Source organism: Rhipicephalus sanguineus, chromosome 10 (genome assembly GCF_013339695.2).
Source record: "Rhipicephalus sanguineus isolate Rsan-2018 chromosome 10, BIME_Rsan_1.4, whole genome shotgun sequence".
Lineage (NCBI taxonomy): Eukaryota > Metazoa > Arthropoda > Arachnida > Ixodida > Ixodidae > Rhipicephalus > Rhipicephalus sanguineus.
In genome coordinates, this window is record NC_051185.1 from 89,215,738 (window position 1) to 89,231,624 (window position 15,887).

The 15,887-nt window shown below is 46.4% G+C and overlaps 1 protein-coding gene across 1 annotated transcript in view; it reads right to left on the reverse strand.

The window, feature by feature from the left end:
* The window catches only part of LOC119372218 (saccharopine dehydrogenase-like oxidoreductase), an 88,089-nt gene extending 72,453 nt beyond the window's left edge, over nt 1-15,636 (reverse strand). The window contains exon 1 of the mRNA XM_049420151.1: nt 15,433-15,636. Coding sequence (XP_049276108.1) covers nt 15,433-15,610 — 178 coding nt within the window. The 5' untranslated portion in view covers nt 15,611-15,636. The remainder of the gene's footprint in view (nt 1-15,432) is intronic.
* Between the last annotated feature and the right edge of the window lie 251 nt (nt 15,637-15,887).

The following is a 15,887-nucleotide window of genomic DNA, read 5'->3' on the forward strand; positions in this document are numbered from 1 at the left end:
AACTCTCACTGCAGGAGTTTCAGTTTTTAGAGTGTACGCCAATAGCAAACGATGCTGCGGTTTCGTTTACATAGAGCGCACGGCGGTCCTGACGCACTAGTGCGCGCGTTATTGTTGATTTACTTCAAGTTTCAAGCGTAGACACTTACTGATTCAGTGCTTTAACGTCTCAAAGCAACGCTCTGGCTGTCCGTAGCACCGTACGTGCAGTGTTCTACACGTTCCTCTAAAACAGGAACGAGAGCTCGCTCCCCGTTCCTTCCCATTTGGAACGAGTTCCCGTTGCAAGTTCCTTTATGGCGAGAGGAAGGCGTTCCAGTTCCATTTTGAAAGTTGGAACGTGCCGTTACATTAACGTTAGATTTGACTTTTTAAGCAAAATAATGCGTCGAATAATCCTGAGGCAAAATCAGGTGAATATTCTAAAGCTTACATCGAGCTACAGATGTCATATAAATTCTACATCGCCGACAGCACGTTATATATAGATAAAAACAATCAAATGAAGCGCTCTTAGACGAATTTTTTACAGAGCACCGGCCTTAGTACAGGCACGTCTAACTGCAACTTTCGTGCTGGTCTATTACAAGTGCAACACATGTGGCACTTTTCACATCGGTCTTTAAATGCGCAGTCAAGGTACTGCACTTCATATATTCAAATAAAAATTTCCACACATGCAACAATATACTTAGCTTTCCTGCGCAGGAAACCGTATCGAAATGAACAATACATATACGCGTTTAATGAGTGCTGATTCAGTATTGCAGTGTGAGTAGAAATAATGTGCAGGATACACGTTCGCAACTTAGTATCAAGTAGATTGTCCGCACTCAGCAAAAGTTGCATCTCGATGTTGGTATTCGAAACACGAGCCTGTTTTCTTCTCAGCACTTAATTGGCGATGTTGATGAGCCTTTCCATGGAAGCCCTTGAGGCTACTGCCGTGTTATACACAAATAAGGACAAAGTCCACCGAGATCATAGGGGCAAGAGCAGGGTCTGCATGCGGGCGCAACAATAATGTAGCGCTGGATGTTCGCCTATCGTTTATCGCACGACAGAAACATTACCCGTGCGGCGGCTGTAGAACTGAACAATAATAAAATGATAGACCGATAGCCGCGGAGATAACTCGCATGTTGAAAGAATGCATTCTAAAAAGACAGGGCGTGCAAACACGGACACAAGAAAGAAGTCAGGGCACCACAAACGCCGTGTTTTTTTTTTTTAGAATGAACACTTACCAACTAGCTCAGCTGTCTGTTATTGAAAAAATGCCTGCCCAAACCCAACCATTGAAGGCACCGAATAGGCGCCTCTGCGGCGTCCGCGTCCACTGCGTTTCGGTCGTCTACCTTGCCATCCACGCAACTGGGGGTCAGAGGCAGAGTTTTCGGCAGCTATCGACGTCGTGCACGAGATACTAAAGGGACGAACGCGCCAGCCGCTAAAGACCACGCGACGAGAAAAAATCCTGCGATAATGTAGTTCTTGTGTGGGTCTTGATGTAGTTATAAATCCTGCGCTTAATGCAGCTCCACTACCGTGAAACCCGAGGAAGTGCATAGCAAGGGCAACCCAGCAATTCCCTCGGCAATCGCACTCTTGCCGAGGCGGTGGCGCCCTCTCTAGCACGGCGCGGCTATCAGCGCGATGTTTCAGACGCGTTTTTCGCAATTTCAGGTAAATTATTGCGATTAATTCTTAGTTACCTCTGAAGATTACATAAATTTAGACCATGTTACTTAATTTTTCACTGGTTTTGAGTAAGGGTGGGCGAATATTCGAGAATTTCGAGTCTAATAGAGTTCTAGCCGATACGGTACTCGAATCGTATAGTGAATATGAAGATACCAATATTTTTTGAGCATTTTTCTAATAATAAGCTCCGATGCAAAAGCTTCAAAGGAAGGACGCTTTGCAATATTTCGGGGTAACGTTTTTTTTAATCATTGAATTATCAACATGCATGCAGCCTAAGGTATAAAGCGACCATCGACGCTGTCTTGATTACAGGATGAAGGCGCTTTTTCTTAAGGGGCCATGACACCCAACTTTTTATCATAATCTGTGTTATGTGGATGAATTCTAGTGCGTTCACAAAAAAGCTGGCGAAATTTTAGCGCATTCGGTCGAGCATTTAAATTATAATCGAATATTTTTATAAGCACGCGAACAGCCTGAGAGCTGGGCAACATTGGTGCACTTGCGAACCGTGACGCGACAAGCTGTTTGCTGTGCGAGTGTCAGCGTTCCGGCGAACGATATTGTCCCCTGGTCAGGTGCGCCCGAAATCGAGCTACTTCACGTTTCTTGAGCTTGGCATTGAAATTTCACGATTTTCAGCGGCTGAAACTTTGGTGGAAGATCATGGCTTCGTTCCATGCAGCACACGACGTAACACACGCCATGGCAAAATGGAGGTCCCCGGTGGTGCGTCGGGTTATTAGCCGGCGACTTCTAGGGCTTATCTTGCACTGAAATATTCTTTTACAGACCATTTTTTTTTCATATATGTGTAGGTACAATGGACCCTATACTTCTATTTATCGGTGAAAAACTCGAATTTTTGGGGGGCCGTGTCATGGCCCCTTTAAAACTCCAGTGTCGCCGAAGCGACAGTCTTCAATCCACTACCTTCATCATCACACTCATGAGGACATTTACTCACGAATATTGTTTGATATTTATGTATGAGTTTTATGTAAAAGCTGTTGACAAAGTGTCAGCTTCAATATTATATTCACTAGTGTATTAAAACCTGCCGTTACAAAATATTTCTAAGGCTAAGTTGCTACTGTATACGAGCTTGCATCAGTTCACAAATTTGTGTGTGTTTTAGATGCGAAGTATCTTAAGGCGGAGCTTAATCCGGTGGTGGTGTGCGGCGTGACCGCCCTTACTGCGCATGTGCACACCCTCTCCACACACCTCCTCCCCACTCCCCCTCTCCCCTTCCACGCTCCACTTTCCCTCTCCCATCCCCCTCACCCCTCCCCCTTTCCACTCTTCCTCTGTAACGCGGGCTAGACATGCCGAAATTCTCTCCTGCGCAACTCCGCGATGAGCTCGAGCTCATGCACATCCCCTCCCCTTCTCTCTCCTCTCCTAAGCTGCCCCCCTCTTGCCCGCCTGTCGACCGCATTCCCCGCTCGCCCTGTGAGAATTAACGGCCAGGCTAGATGGAAGATACGACGCGTGTAGCGTCCCTCTTCGCGTTCCACGACGCGAGGTCGGTAGCATGCCCAATGAACGCCAACGGAACGCGATCGTGCAAGTGTTCCGGCTTCGCATCGCCTCATGGTCCCCTTTAGCGGGAGATGGTGTAAGTTTTTTTAAGGAGCTGATCACGAGAGCACCCAGACGTAGATAGATAGATAGATAGATAGATAGATAGATAGATAGATAGATAGATAGATAGATAGATAGATAGATAGATAGATAGATAGATAGATAGATAGATAGATAGAAATGCTCACAGAGCCTTCGGTTCTCTAAGAAATGCTTCGCAGTTAAAAATAGCGCGCCTTTTCCTGGCGGCGGCGTTACAGTGAGGTTCGATGATTTTCTAACACTCAGTAAAAGTTCTCCACGGTGCGTAGACACTCAAGAAAGGCTCCTGTCACACTGGATCAGACAGAAAGAAAAAAAAATCTGTTCCTCCCGCATGTGGTCGGTCTCGGCGTCACGCTCATCACAATGGCCCCGGCGGTCGCCTTTTAGGTGAAAACCAGGATGAGTCATGTGTAGTCACGTGACAGGCAAGCGGTAGATTCTTGCACCTCGCGTGGTCGCCCATCCGCCCTGTTCTACATTATGTGCTGCGTACGTGCACTTGTTCAATGCCGTGGAACTTTTACGGAAGTAACGCCATTCCCTCTGCCGTTCCTTCGTAAACGTAACGAGTTATCGTTACAGTTTTACCGAGCCTGAATGGAACGGTGGCTTTCCTCCGTTCTTCCCAAAAGGAATGAGTTTCTGTAACGTTGTTCCTTAGAACGCCGTTTCGTACTACACTGCGTGCGTAGAAGGCTCCTCAGTAATGATGACCACCTGACCCAAAATCTAAGCGCGCAAACGCCTTTCAGTTACGCCTCCGCCGATGTGCGGGTAGCGGGAACGCGTAGGCAACAAACTTAATCAAACATAATGTACGGAGAATGACCTGGAGAATGTAGTTTTTATATTATTTTGGTTTCTTCGGGCAGTGACGCCCTACAACATCGTTGTGAAGCTGTACACTGTCAATTTTTATGAAAGGGAACACGGGAGCGCATGGCCTGCGCGCTCCGGCGGCTGCCGTAAGCTCCGTCAACCGACAGCTAACGAAAGCTTGCCCGCTTTTGGCGTCATCTATTGGCTAAAAAAATAACGAATCATGGCTGGTTGAGAAGCGCCTTTAGATAACGCTGCCTCTCGGCTCGCGTTACGCAGTGCAGGCGCGCCACGCTCGATTTGTTGACAGGCAGACGACGCGCTGCCTGCATTGCCCGTTACGCGAGCCGAGATGCAGCGTTATCTAAAAGCGCTTCGCAACCGGCCATGACTTGTTATTTTGTTTGCCAATAGATGACGCCAAAGCGGGCGAGATTTCGTTAGCTGCCGGTTGACGGAGCTGAAGGCAGCCGTCGCAGAGCGCAGGCCACGCGTTCGCGTGTTCCCTTTCATAAAAATTGACACTGTACGTGCAAAAGTAATTCGTCCAGGGGCTGTCGTTGGATTCATCTGAAAAGCCGAGATTCTGCACGACGACTAAACACTACATGAGTGGTCGCCTGGGATAGTCTTCTTGACCGGTGCATTATCGCGGAAAAATCTACTGTTTAATGATAGTCACGTAGCAATGACGGTATTCGGAAGACAGGAGGCTGAAAGGCTCGTAAGAGAAAAGAAGAGAACATGTTTATTAGGCCGACTTGCACCGAATAAACGAAACTGTACTTACAACTCTGCTGCGGCGGCAGCAAGCAACGTGCACGGATATCGGTGACGAACAGAAATGCCCGCTGTAGTCGCCAGCGCTCAATTTAAAGACGGCATAGAACGTTCGAGATACGCCCCCTAAAACAGCCAATACATTCGGCAACTATCTCGAAGCCAATGCGCGGGACGGCGATCATTCCAGATAAAGCGCGGCACATCTGGTATCACGAACTTCGATGATAAAGCTGCGAGCCGGCGCTTATCGGCATCCACAATGCAAACAGTAAAATGCTTCGCGGCAATGTAACGTTATCGTACACTGTCCACAGATGACGGTAGAAGATAGTGTTGGGAGTGGTTGTTTAAACCGCCTTGCTCTAGCGACCTTCAAACGATGAAACCGTGATGCAAAACCACCGGCCCACCGCTGCGTTGCTACAGTGGCTATTCACGGTAAAGCTGCTTGACATGACTAGGCTCCCCTCTATATTTGACCGATATATACATACTCTTCCGCAGATTGTAAATGTCCTGTTTATACATATATATATGAACGAAAGTAGATGATTTCTAAGGGCTCGTTTATCTTTGTTAACACAATATTAATGAGAACTAACAGACAATAACGCCAAGGAAAGTATAGGGGGTGTTATCTGTAGTATTTAGAATATAAATGTGAAGAAAGTAAAGTGGACGAAAAGATGACTTGCCGCCGGCAGGAACCGAACCTGCGACCTTCGAATAACGCGTCCGATGCTCTACCACTGAGCTACGGCGGCGGTCATCCCCCCGTCCACTTTCTGGGGTATATATCTTGATTTAAACCAAGGAGTGTTAGTCAGCGCCAATATATATATATATATATATATATATATATATATATATAAAGGAAAGAAGTGTTAATTTGAAGGGCTCGTTTTCTTTGTTATACACAATATGAATGAGAACTAACAGACAATAATGCCAAGGAATGTATAGGGCATGTTTTTAAGTAATAAATGTAAGCTAATTGTGCAGAAGGAAAAGTGGACGAAAAGATAGCTTGCCGCGGGCAGGGACCGAACCTGCGACCTTCGAATCACGCGTCCCGATGCTCTACCAACTATATATATATATATATATATATATATATATATAATGAGAACTAACAGACAATAACGCCAGGGAAAGTACAGGGGGTGTTATTTGTTACAAATGTGAAAAGAGTGTTCCACCACTCGCCGCCATGCCTGCGAATTGGCGCTGATAACACTCAAGTTTAAATGAAGTATATACCCATCAGGGACTGGAGGATGACCGCCGCCGTATCTAGTGGTTTTTAGAGCATCGGACGCGTATTCGAAGGTCGCCGTTCGGTCCTGCCGGCGGCAAGTTATCTTTGTCGTCCACTTCTTTCTTTCACATTATATTCTAAATACTACAATAACGCACCACACTTTCTTGGCGTTATTGTCTGTTAGTTATCATTAACTATTGTTTCTAACAAAGAACACGAGTAAGAGCATTCTTCTTTCCTCTATTCCTAGCAAGGTCTCGGTTCTGGCCAGACTGATGCCTCAGGAAGTATGCGAGGGATTATTGGTAGCTGATAGCTCGTAAAAAGACACGTGCTACGTTCGACAGAAAGGCAGAAAAAGAGTGCCACACGCGCCGCCATGGCTGTGTGAATGGCGCTGACTAACACTCCAAGGTTTAAATGAAAGTAATTACCCCATAAGTGGACTGGAGGACGACCCGCCGCCGTAGCTCAGGGTAGAGCATCGGACGCGTATTCGAAGTCGCATGTTGGTCCCTGCCGGCGGCAAGTTACTTCGTCACTTTATTGCTTCCCATTATATTCTAAATACTACAAATAACACCCATACTTACTGGGCGTTATTGTCCAATAGTTCTCATTATATTGTGTCTAAAAAGAAAAACGCTGCCCTTGAGAGTCATCTTCATTCCTATATTATATATATATCTATATATATAATATATATATATACGATTTATATAATATATATATTCGCAATTTACCACGGTCATTGCTGAAAGACCCCGACAAGAGAACGGGACGGTGCTGCAAACGCGTTGGTGTTTAATTAGGGTATTATATCAGTTCTTTGACCGTTATGGCAGGCTGCTGTGTGTGACTGTACTGGTTCTCATGCGAAAGGACAACGGATGTTTCTCTTCCCTCGTAAGAGCGACCAAAGGAAAAAATGGGAGGTACATGAGGAGTGCAACCACTGACATCCGACAGACAGCACGATCATTTGCGAGCTCAGCTTAGTTGCTGACGTAGCATACGGCCGTGCATTTTTATTCACTGACCATGAGCATGCTGTTGAACGAATTTCTACACGAATTAAATACTTGTCTCGCTATAGCTGCATAGCATGATTGTTGTGTGAAGCTGCTATTATAAAGCAGACCGTGCGGAGTCAACAGAAACTCGGCCCAACTTGCCTATGCCGAATTAAAGGGACACAAAAGAGAAACAAGGAATCGGTTTAGGTCGATAAACTGTGCTCAGTCAACTCTAATGTCGTTATTTCGCCATCATAGGTTTGTAACACAGGAAAAAATTAAGTTCGAAGTTTCATTTTTAAATTTCGCGCCGAAATCTCCGCGCGTCACATCACGAATTTCAAAGCGTATTTATCGTACTTCGGCGACATTGGCTCAACAAAATAACCCGAAACTTGGTATGTTAAGTCTATGGCCCTCTCAAAGGACAATGTACTTCATTTTTACCGATTAGAAACTACGTATTCCCTAGTAGGCGCCGTCAAAACCTGTGACGTCACGCTGAATGGTGCGGAAACTTCAAGGTGGCGTCGCCACCTACATTTTGTTTTTGCTCGTTTTCTCGCTTACTAAGCGTCTTCTCGCAGCGACGCCTGGTGTTTTTGACATCGTGAAAGAGTACTTTACTAATATGAGAAAAATCGTTTTGCTCTTTAGTGTCCCTTTAAGCCAATTTAAGCTTAGTTATGCCTAGTAGAGAAGTTATTCATCGCTCAGGCTAATAAGCTTAGTCAAGCTAATCAAGTCCAACCGATACCAATCAATAATCATCGGTACTAATCAATATCAGTTAAGCCACCAGATTAAGCCAAGCTAAGCTTAAAAAAGTCTAGTAAAGCTAGTAATCGCGGCCTAATTAAGCTTTCAGAAGTAAATCAGCAGTAGTCGGTACCAATCAATACTGATCGATACCAACTAAGCTAGGTTAGGCCGGATTAGTGTGGATTATATCGGATTACGCTAATCCGGACAAGATAAAATGGCCTAGTCGTTAGGTAGATTACACTGGGCTGCATTGAGTTAACCCTGATAAAGCAGATCCGAATTAAGATAATGTGGATTAAGCGAGTTTTGAAGAAGTCACTTTGAAGTTAGTTGAGAATGCCCAGCCAGTTGGATGATTGAGTATGGTCACATTAAGCGAATCTGGATTAAGCCGAGTTAAGCTTATCTGGGTTAAGCTAATCCCGTGCAAGTCACTTTTGAATGAGTTGAGATTGCCTTGCCAGTTTTGCAAAGGGAAAACAGCGCTGAATTTTTGGACGAACACAAAGGAAGACAGACAACGACAGCGCCTGTCGTCTTCTGTCTTCCTTTGTCTTCGTCCAAAAATTCAGCGCTGTTTTCCCTTCTTTGCACAATGAACCAACTTGCCGAGCTTAACCCTAGCTTGCCAGTTTTATGACTGAGGATGGCCAGGTTAAGCCAATACAGAGCGACCCGACCAAAGCATCACTTACAGGCCCCTGTGAAGTTAGACAGCCGTTCCCGCCAAATCTGCGCAAAGCTCAGACATGTCATCGCGAAGCTAACCACGAGACCAGGTCCCGCCAAAACTCTTCGACTCCTAGAGCACTATGACAACCTTTAGAGCACCATGACCGGCTAATGTTTGTCACGTCGTACTATACATGCTTGACATGACTTTCATGTTATGATCAGTATTTTATGTTCGTCATGTGCTCATGTCATGCCATGCCAGTTTTGGTCGACATCAAGTAAATAAAACGGCCGCTAGAGCACCATCACCGGCGTCATGTATGTCATCGCGTACACGACATGCATGTCATGTTTTTGGTCTTATGATTAAGCATTATTTTCAGCCATACGCTCTTGTCATGCCAGTCATGCAAGGCTAGTTTCGGTGCACATTAAATTAATAAACCGGCCGCTAGAGCATCATGACCGAGTCATATGTGTCATGACGGACATGACATGCATGGCATGATTTTCATGTAAGGACCAGTCATTTATGTTTGTCATGCGCTCTTGTTATGCCAGTGCAATTTTGATACACATCAAGATAATCAAGCAACCGCGAGGCACGAAGACGAAGGCGGTCGGTTAGATAGGTAGAAAGGCACGCTCAAAATGTCTTTACTTCACCATGAAATGCTTCGCGTTTATTAATAAATGCCAAACCTATCGGTAACAACCAATATATGTGCAAGCCCTACTATTAGAAGGGATAAACTGAGGCAAGTTTCGGCGCTTTTACAGCGAAAGCTGTTATGAGATCATTTCACCGGCCGTTTTTGGCGCCGTAGTTGTCCGCCGCCGCCGCCGCCGCCGCCGGTGTCCGTAACCAGTATCGCTCGAAATAAGAAAAAAAAACGAAATAAGAAAAAATTCCAGGATGGAACGAGGTTCGAACCTGGGTCCTCTGCGTGTGAGCCCAGTATTCAACCTCTGAGCCATGCCGGTGGTTGAAACTGCTTTGCAAAAAGGTCCTATACAGGCTTCGTGTCGGGAACGAACCACATTAGCATATGCAATATAGCGTGGCAGAAGAGTAAAATAAGCACCAAGCGTCGCACAACGCGAATTCTATAACCAGGCGTCACACAATGCGAATTGCGCAACGAGTAGGTTGTTGATTGCTTCCAACCCATTACAAAGGTCTCTGCCATAATTCTTCGTCGTCATCAGGCACAGCATCAGCAAAGTGCGCATAATGCCTTGCATGCGTTTAGCAGATAGCACGGCTCTCCGTAGAATGACGAAAAATGGCACAGTGCCTGCTGCCCTACTTCTCAAAAATTACAATGATTTATAGCGTAGTGGGTTCCTCGCAAGTGCACTTGTATTGGTTGCCAAGGAAGCCCATAAGCGCATGATCCATTTCCTCGGGGTCTCAGTAAAGTTCTTCGCACCCCTCCCCCGTCTCTCTCCCACGTCAGCGTATGTTATACAGCATGACGGCAGAGGGAAATAGCGACCGGGCGTCACCCAGTGCAAATTACATAACTGGTGGGCCGTTTAAAGCTTCCAACCCATTACAAAGGGCTGAGCCGTAATTCTTCATCGTCATCAGTCGTCGCGTCAACAAAAGTGCACATAATCTCTTACAGACGTGTAGCTGGTGCCTCGCTTCTCCGCAGAATGACGAATAATGGCTTAGTAGGCGCTTCCCAACTTCACGAAAATTTGATTTATGGCGTAGTGGGTACCTTTCTAGTGTACTTGTATTGTAGCCCCAAGAGAGCTTACAACGGGCTCTTGAAACGCCGCTCTTCCAGCTTTCGCTGTGACTGTGCTGTGGTTTCAGCGCAGGCCTGGCGTTTTTTGGTGCCGTAGTTGTCCGCCGCCGCCGCCGCCGCCGGTGTCCGTAACCAGTATCGCTCGAAATAAGAAAAAAAACTAAATAAGAAAAGAATTCCAGGATAGAACGAGGTTCGAACCTGGGCCCTCTGCGTGGGAGCACAGTATTCAACCTCTGAGCCATGCCGGTGCTTGAAACTGCTTTGCAAAAAGGTCCTATACAGGCTTCATGTCGGGAAAGAACCACATTAGCATATGCAATATAGCGTGGTAGAAGAGTAAAATAAGCACCAAGCGTCGCACAACGCGAATTCTGTAACCAGGCGTCACACAATGCGAATTGCGCAACGAGTAGGTTGTTGAATGCTTCCAACCCATTACAAAGAGCTCTGCCATAATTCTTCATCGTCATCACGCACAGCATCAACAAAGTGCGCATAATGCCTTACATGCGTTTAGCAGGTACCACGGCTCTCCATAGAATGACGAAAAATGGCACAGTGCCTGCTGCCCTACTTCTCAAAAATTACAATAATTTATAGCGTAGTGGGTTCCTCGCAAGTGCACTTCTGTTGGTTGCCAAGGAAGCCCATAAGGCTCCCATGATCCATTTCCTCAGGGTCTCAATAAAGTCAATTCTCTCTCTCTCTCTCTCTCGCTCTACGTTTCTCCGGTTAAAGTGTGTTATAAAGCGTGGTGGGACAGTTAAAATAACGACCGGGCGTCACACAATATGCATTATGTAATTAGTGGGTCGTTTAAAGCTTCCAACCCATTACAAAGGGCGCAACCATAATTATTCATCGTCATCAACCGCCGCATCAACAAACTGCACATAATCGCTTACATATGGTACCTAGCTTCTCCGCAGAACAACGAATAATGTCGTGCTGGGTGCTTCCCAACTTCCCAAAAATTACGCTTTGTGGCGTAGTGGGTACGTTGCTAATGTACCTGTATTAGTAGCCACAGGAGAGTTTATAACGGGCTCTAGAAATGCCGCTCTTCCAGCTTTCGCTGTGACTGTGCTGCGCTTTCCGCGCAGGCCTGGCATTTTTTTTACTGAAAGCGTTCCATCTCTGCATGCTAGGCAGTGCCAGTTAACGGGAACGTGTGAGCGAAGATGGCGCCCACAAAAGCTGTCTCCATTCTGTAGCCGAGGAGGCGGACGCATCTAGGTTCCCTAGGTGGAGGTCAGTTGTGGCGCCACGGCGGGTGGCGGCAGTTTGGATAACTAATGAAAACTGGTGACACGGGGAGCCGCGGCAAGAGCAGGTCGGAAGTTTATAGAGGTGGTCGCGGGTAGAACACGTGCTTGCCACACAGAAGTCCTGGGTACGATGCTCACATGAAACGAACAATTTTGTTATTTTATTTGCGCCGATTGCGATTTTTCGCTCACGGACAACGCTGATTTTTCGATCACAACTAACAACGCTGACCCCCGAATTTTCGCGAAACGCACTCTGTAACGCTATCGCGTTAATAAACAGTGAACTCCTGTGAAGACACGGTTCAATTTCGTCTCATACCGATTTCTATCACGGAAAGGTCAACAAGGGCTTTTTTTTTCGACTTTTTTCAATGGATCATCATGCGGCTACGCTATACATTTTAAAAGGACTGAGCGTTGGGCGAGTTGGTGCTCCATTACTACGAAAAACTGCGCACGCAAAATAAACAGGGACAGGTATATTACTAGCAGCATATTGTAAACAGTTGCATATTGTAAAGTATATTACTGGTTGTATGGGCTCTTGTCCGTGTGTTAACTTTCCCTTTTCTAACCCTGCAGTTTTGGTAGCACTTTACGCTGTGTGCATGTGCCGAGCCAGGACCGCCTCGTGGTACGTAAAAGTGGGGGCTTGCCCTAAAGACGTTCAGAGGTTGTGCGGTAGGTTTGAACCGTCACCACGGCATGCCAAGCGCATCTGTAAGATACTGAAGTCCGAGTGGTGGAGGCAAGCGAGGCTATATGAAGACTGTCTTCGGACCCACTGTGGTGTTCCGGCAGGTAGCCGTGAGCCGCAAGCTTACCGAGGATTGTGTGACACAAGGTCCCGAGTTACGGAATTCCTTTGGAACACTCTGCAGCCCACGCTCCCGAAAAAGAAGAAAGCCCAAGGACCATCTGCCAAAATAGCCTTCCTGGATGGTACCGTCTTGCCAGAAGCTCATCTGAAGACACTAGGTCTTCAGATGAGCTTCTATCACCCACTCGCCCAACTTTCAACTTTACTGTGTACCTAGGTAGGATTGATCGTGACCTCGAAGTGGCCTTGGGATGCGTAGCACTTAAGACTATGCGTTACGTCTATGATTTTCTTGTTTTTATTGAAACGAACAATTGCGTGAATGCTAGAGTCAATCTGCTGAAAATGTTCAAGGTGAAGGGGCGGGGTTTGAAGTTTACTTTTGAGGTTTCAAAAGATGATTGTATTCAATTTTTGGATTTGAAAATCAAGATTGGGCCGGAGCACACGTGTTGGTTGTATTCGCCTCGGTCGGTTAAGCGCATTCTCGATTCCATTCTTGTCACTCCAAGTTAGTAAGGAACGGTATCGCCGCATAGTGCTTAGAATCTGTATTGTGCAAGTCGTGCCCGCATCAAATGTCGGTGGCTTTCGATAAGCAGATCGAAAGACTTAGGTTTTCAATCTTCCCTGAAAGAAACTTGGCCTGTATTAGTGAAAGATTATTGAACAAACTCAAACAGGAACGAAAGGGCGGTGGCGACAGGGTGGCCACTGATAAAAATATGCCATCGCCTGCATTCCGTATCTTCATGCTTTCTCCCAACGTATGAAAAAGATGGGAAACCGGCATTTGTGTTAAGATGGTTATTTCCTCTAGGAACAAGTTGGGCCAAGTCTGCGCAGCAGTGGATAGGAAAGTCGAAGGCAAAGGAAAAAAGTGGAATGAATGTGAAGTAAATCATCGGGAGGGGTTAGTTGAATGCGGCAAGGGTGTTGTCTATCACAGCCCCTTATCTTGGGGAAAGTGCTACATCGGCAAAACCGGGAGGTGTTTGAACAATCGTCTAATGGATCACGGGGCTTCGCTGAAGGCTCAGCCTTCGTCAAATCTGTACTTGCATTGCAAAGTTTGCAAATGTCACCCGTTGCTTCTTGAAACAAAGGTGCTGTCTAGGCATAAAGATAGGACAACGCGAGAAGTGGCTGAGGCATTCTACATCCACAAGTCAGCATGTGAGTTGCAAGGCCTTCGGTTATGTTACACAAACTAGAGATATATTATCTAACCGCCAACCTCTAATCGTTCACGTGGTGTTTCTTGTTACTTATATTTGTGTTTCCTTCAATAAACTTCCAGTTGCTAGTCTGCGCTTGTGCGTGTGTCTTACCTGTCCCTGTTTATTTGGCGTAGTTTTTCGCAGCTATGCATTTGGTTTATAGTACAAAGTGGTGTATTGTTCGAGGTCATGTTTACATAATATTGCCGGGTTTCGCTTGCCGAGATTACGCCGTGTTTGTGGAGTCGGGTGGGGTTCGGTTACGGTTAATTTTGATCACCTGTGTTTCTATAATATGCGCCTAATACTGTAGATGTTTTTCCGCTTAGACTTTGGTGCACAACCATAAATCTGGCTCTTCTCCTCTTACGCAGCGGGTGATTTGAGCAGCGTTACTAATAATAACAAGTGTAGGGGTCTTACATCTCAAAACGACGATATAATTACGAGAGACGCCGTAGTGAAGGGCTTGGGAAATTTCGACGACCTGGTGTTCTTTAATGTGCGCCTAAATCTAAGCACACGGGCTGCCAGCATTAGCCTCCATCCAAACAGTGGCGTAAGCAGAAATTTGTTTCCGGTGGAAAGGGCCCGTGACCAGTGTAGCATAGCCTGCCTACGCCACTTCATCGAAATGCGGCTGCCACAGCGGGGATTCGATCGCACGACCTGCGGGAAGCCTTGCACACGTTACAGAAAATAAATAACCGATTATAATTACAATTACTTGCTTTAAAATGTAATCGACTACGTAGGTTAATTGCGGCCCCAGGAAAAAAACTCAGCAAATACAGAAATGTAACCGATCACTTTGGGTTACTTTCCTTGAAAATTAAGTGCCGCAACACAATAACACAACTTTACTCAAACTACGAGTCTACAACGAACTACTTTGGCTTGCATGGTAAAGAGAAGACTGGATGCTTGCGTGAAGCCTGGGAGGCTTGCTGTGGATTCTGTGATATAGTACTACACATTTACTTTCAAAGGCAATTGCTTTTCAAAGTTGTCATCGCTGATTCTTTTACGCTTCCTCCTTAAGAGGCCAGCTGCTACAATGATGACTATCTCAATGCATGCACTGCAGGGAAGGACGGTATTATAACACAGGAACACCTTGCGCACCAGTTCGTAGTTGCCCAGTGCTTCCGTGGTAGTGTCCATGTCCACTTGAGGTGACGCGCTTCGCTATTGCTGGGGCTCGGGTAAGGCATTGAGGTAACGCCAATTATAACGTGAAAAAATAGGCTCTCCACAGGCACTCCCCGTCTAACAGGACGTCAGGTCCCTACAGAGCGGTCGCTTTTTTTTCTGGATGAGAACTGCCGCGGAAGACTAGTTACAACGTGATTTTGGAAAAAAAGTAATTGATTAAGGGTAATCAGTTACAAGAACATATAATTGAATTACTCAGGATGTGACGCTTTCGAAAAAAAGTAATCTTCTATATTACAAAGTTACAAGAAAATATAATTTATTATAGGTAATCGATTACTTGTAATGCGTTACGTACAACACTACATACGGGTCAGCAGTCGGGCATCATGACCACTATATCACCGTGCCGGGTGATTTCGGCAGCACACTTAGGTGACTATAATTTTGAACGTGCAATTTTGAACGGCCGCATCATGCGCGTGCACGTGCTGCTCAGTCGTCGAAACGTCTACGAAGCTCTGCCCAGACCCGGAGTCTCCTACCTTTCATGTCGAGGTTCGTGGCGGCAGCGCGCAGAGTGCGCCGAAGTTTGTCGGCGTCCCTTCCCGCGACGCCCCAGCGAAGACCCTCGGACGAGCGGTGCAGCTCCTCGACCACGTAGGTGCCCGTCACACCGGTGGCTCCGAAAAGGACGATATCCAGCTCCCGCGAAGCATGCATCCTGCTGCCTGGCACGCTTCGCTCGCTCTGATGGCGGAAGTTATCGCCACCGTCCCACTCGCAAACCTCTCGCCTGAGCAAGCGCAGCGCCCCTCGAGAATTTCTCGTCGTTTGCTTGTTTGTGTAGAAGGATGCACACGAGGCAGTCGGCTGTTACACGTGTCCTAAATTTCGCAAAGCTCTGTCACTGAGGCAATGAACGGGTGAACGCATCTGTGACGATCAGGGCTAGCGCAGCTGTGTGATGTGCAATAGTAACAGCGCGATATTCTACTCG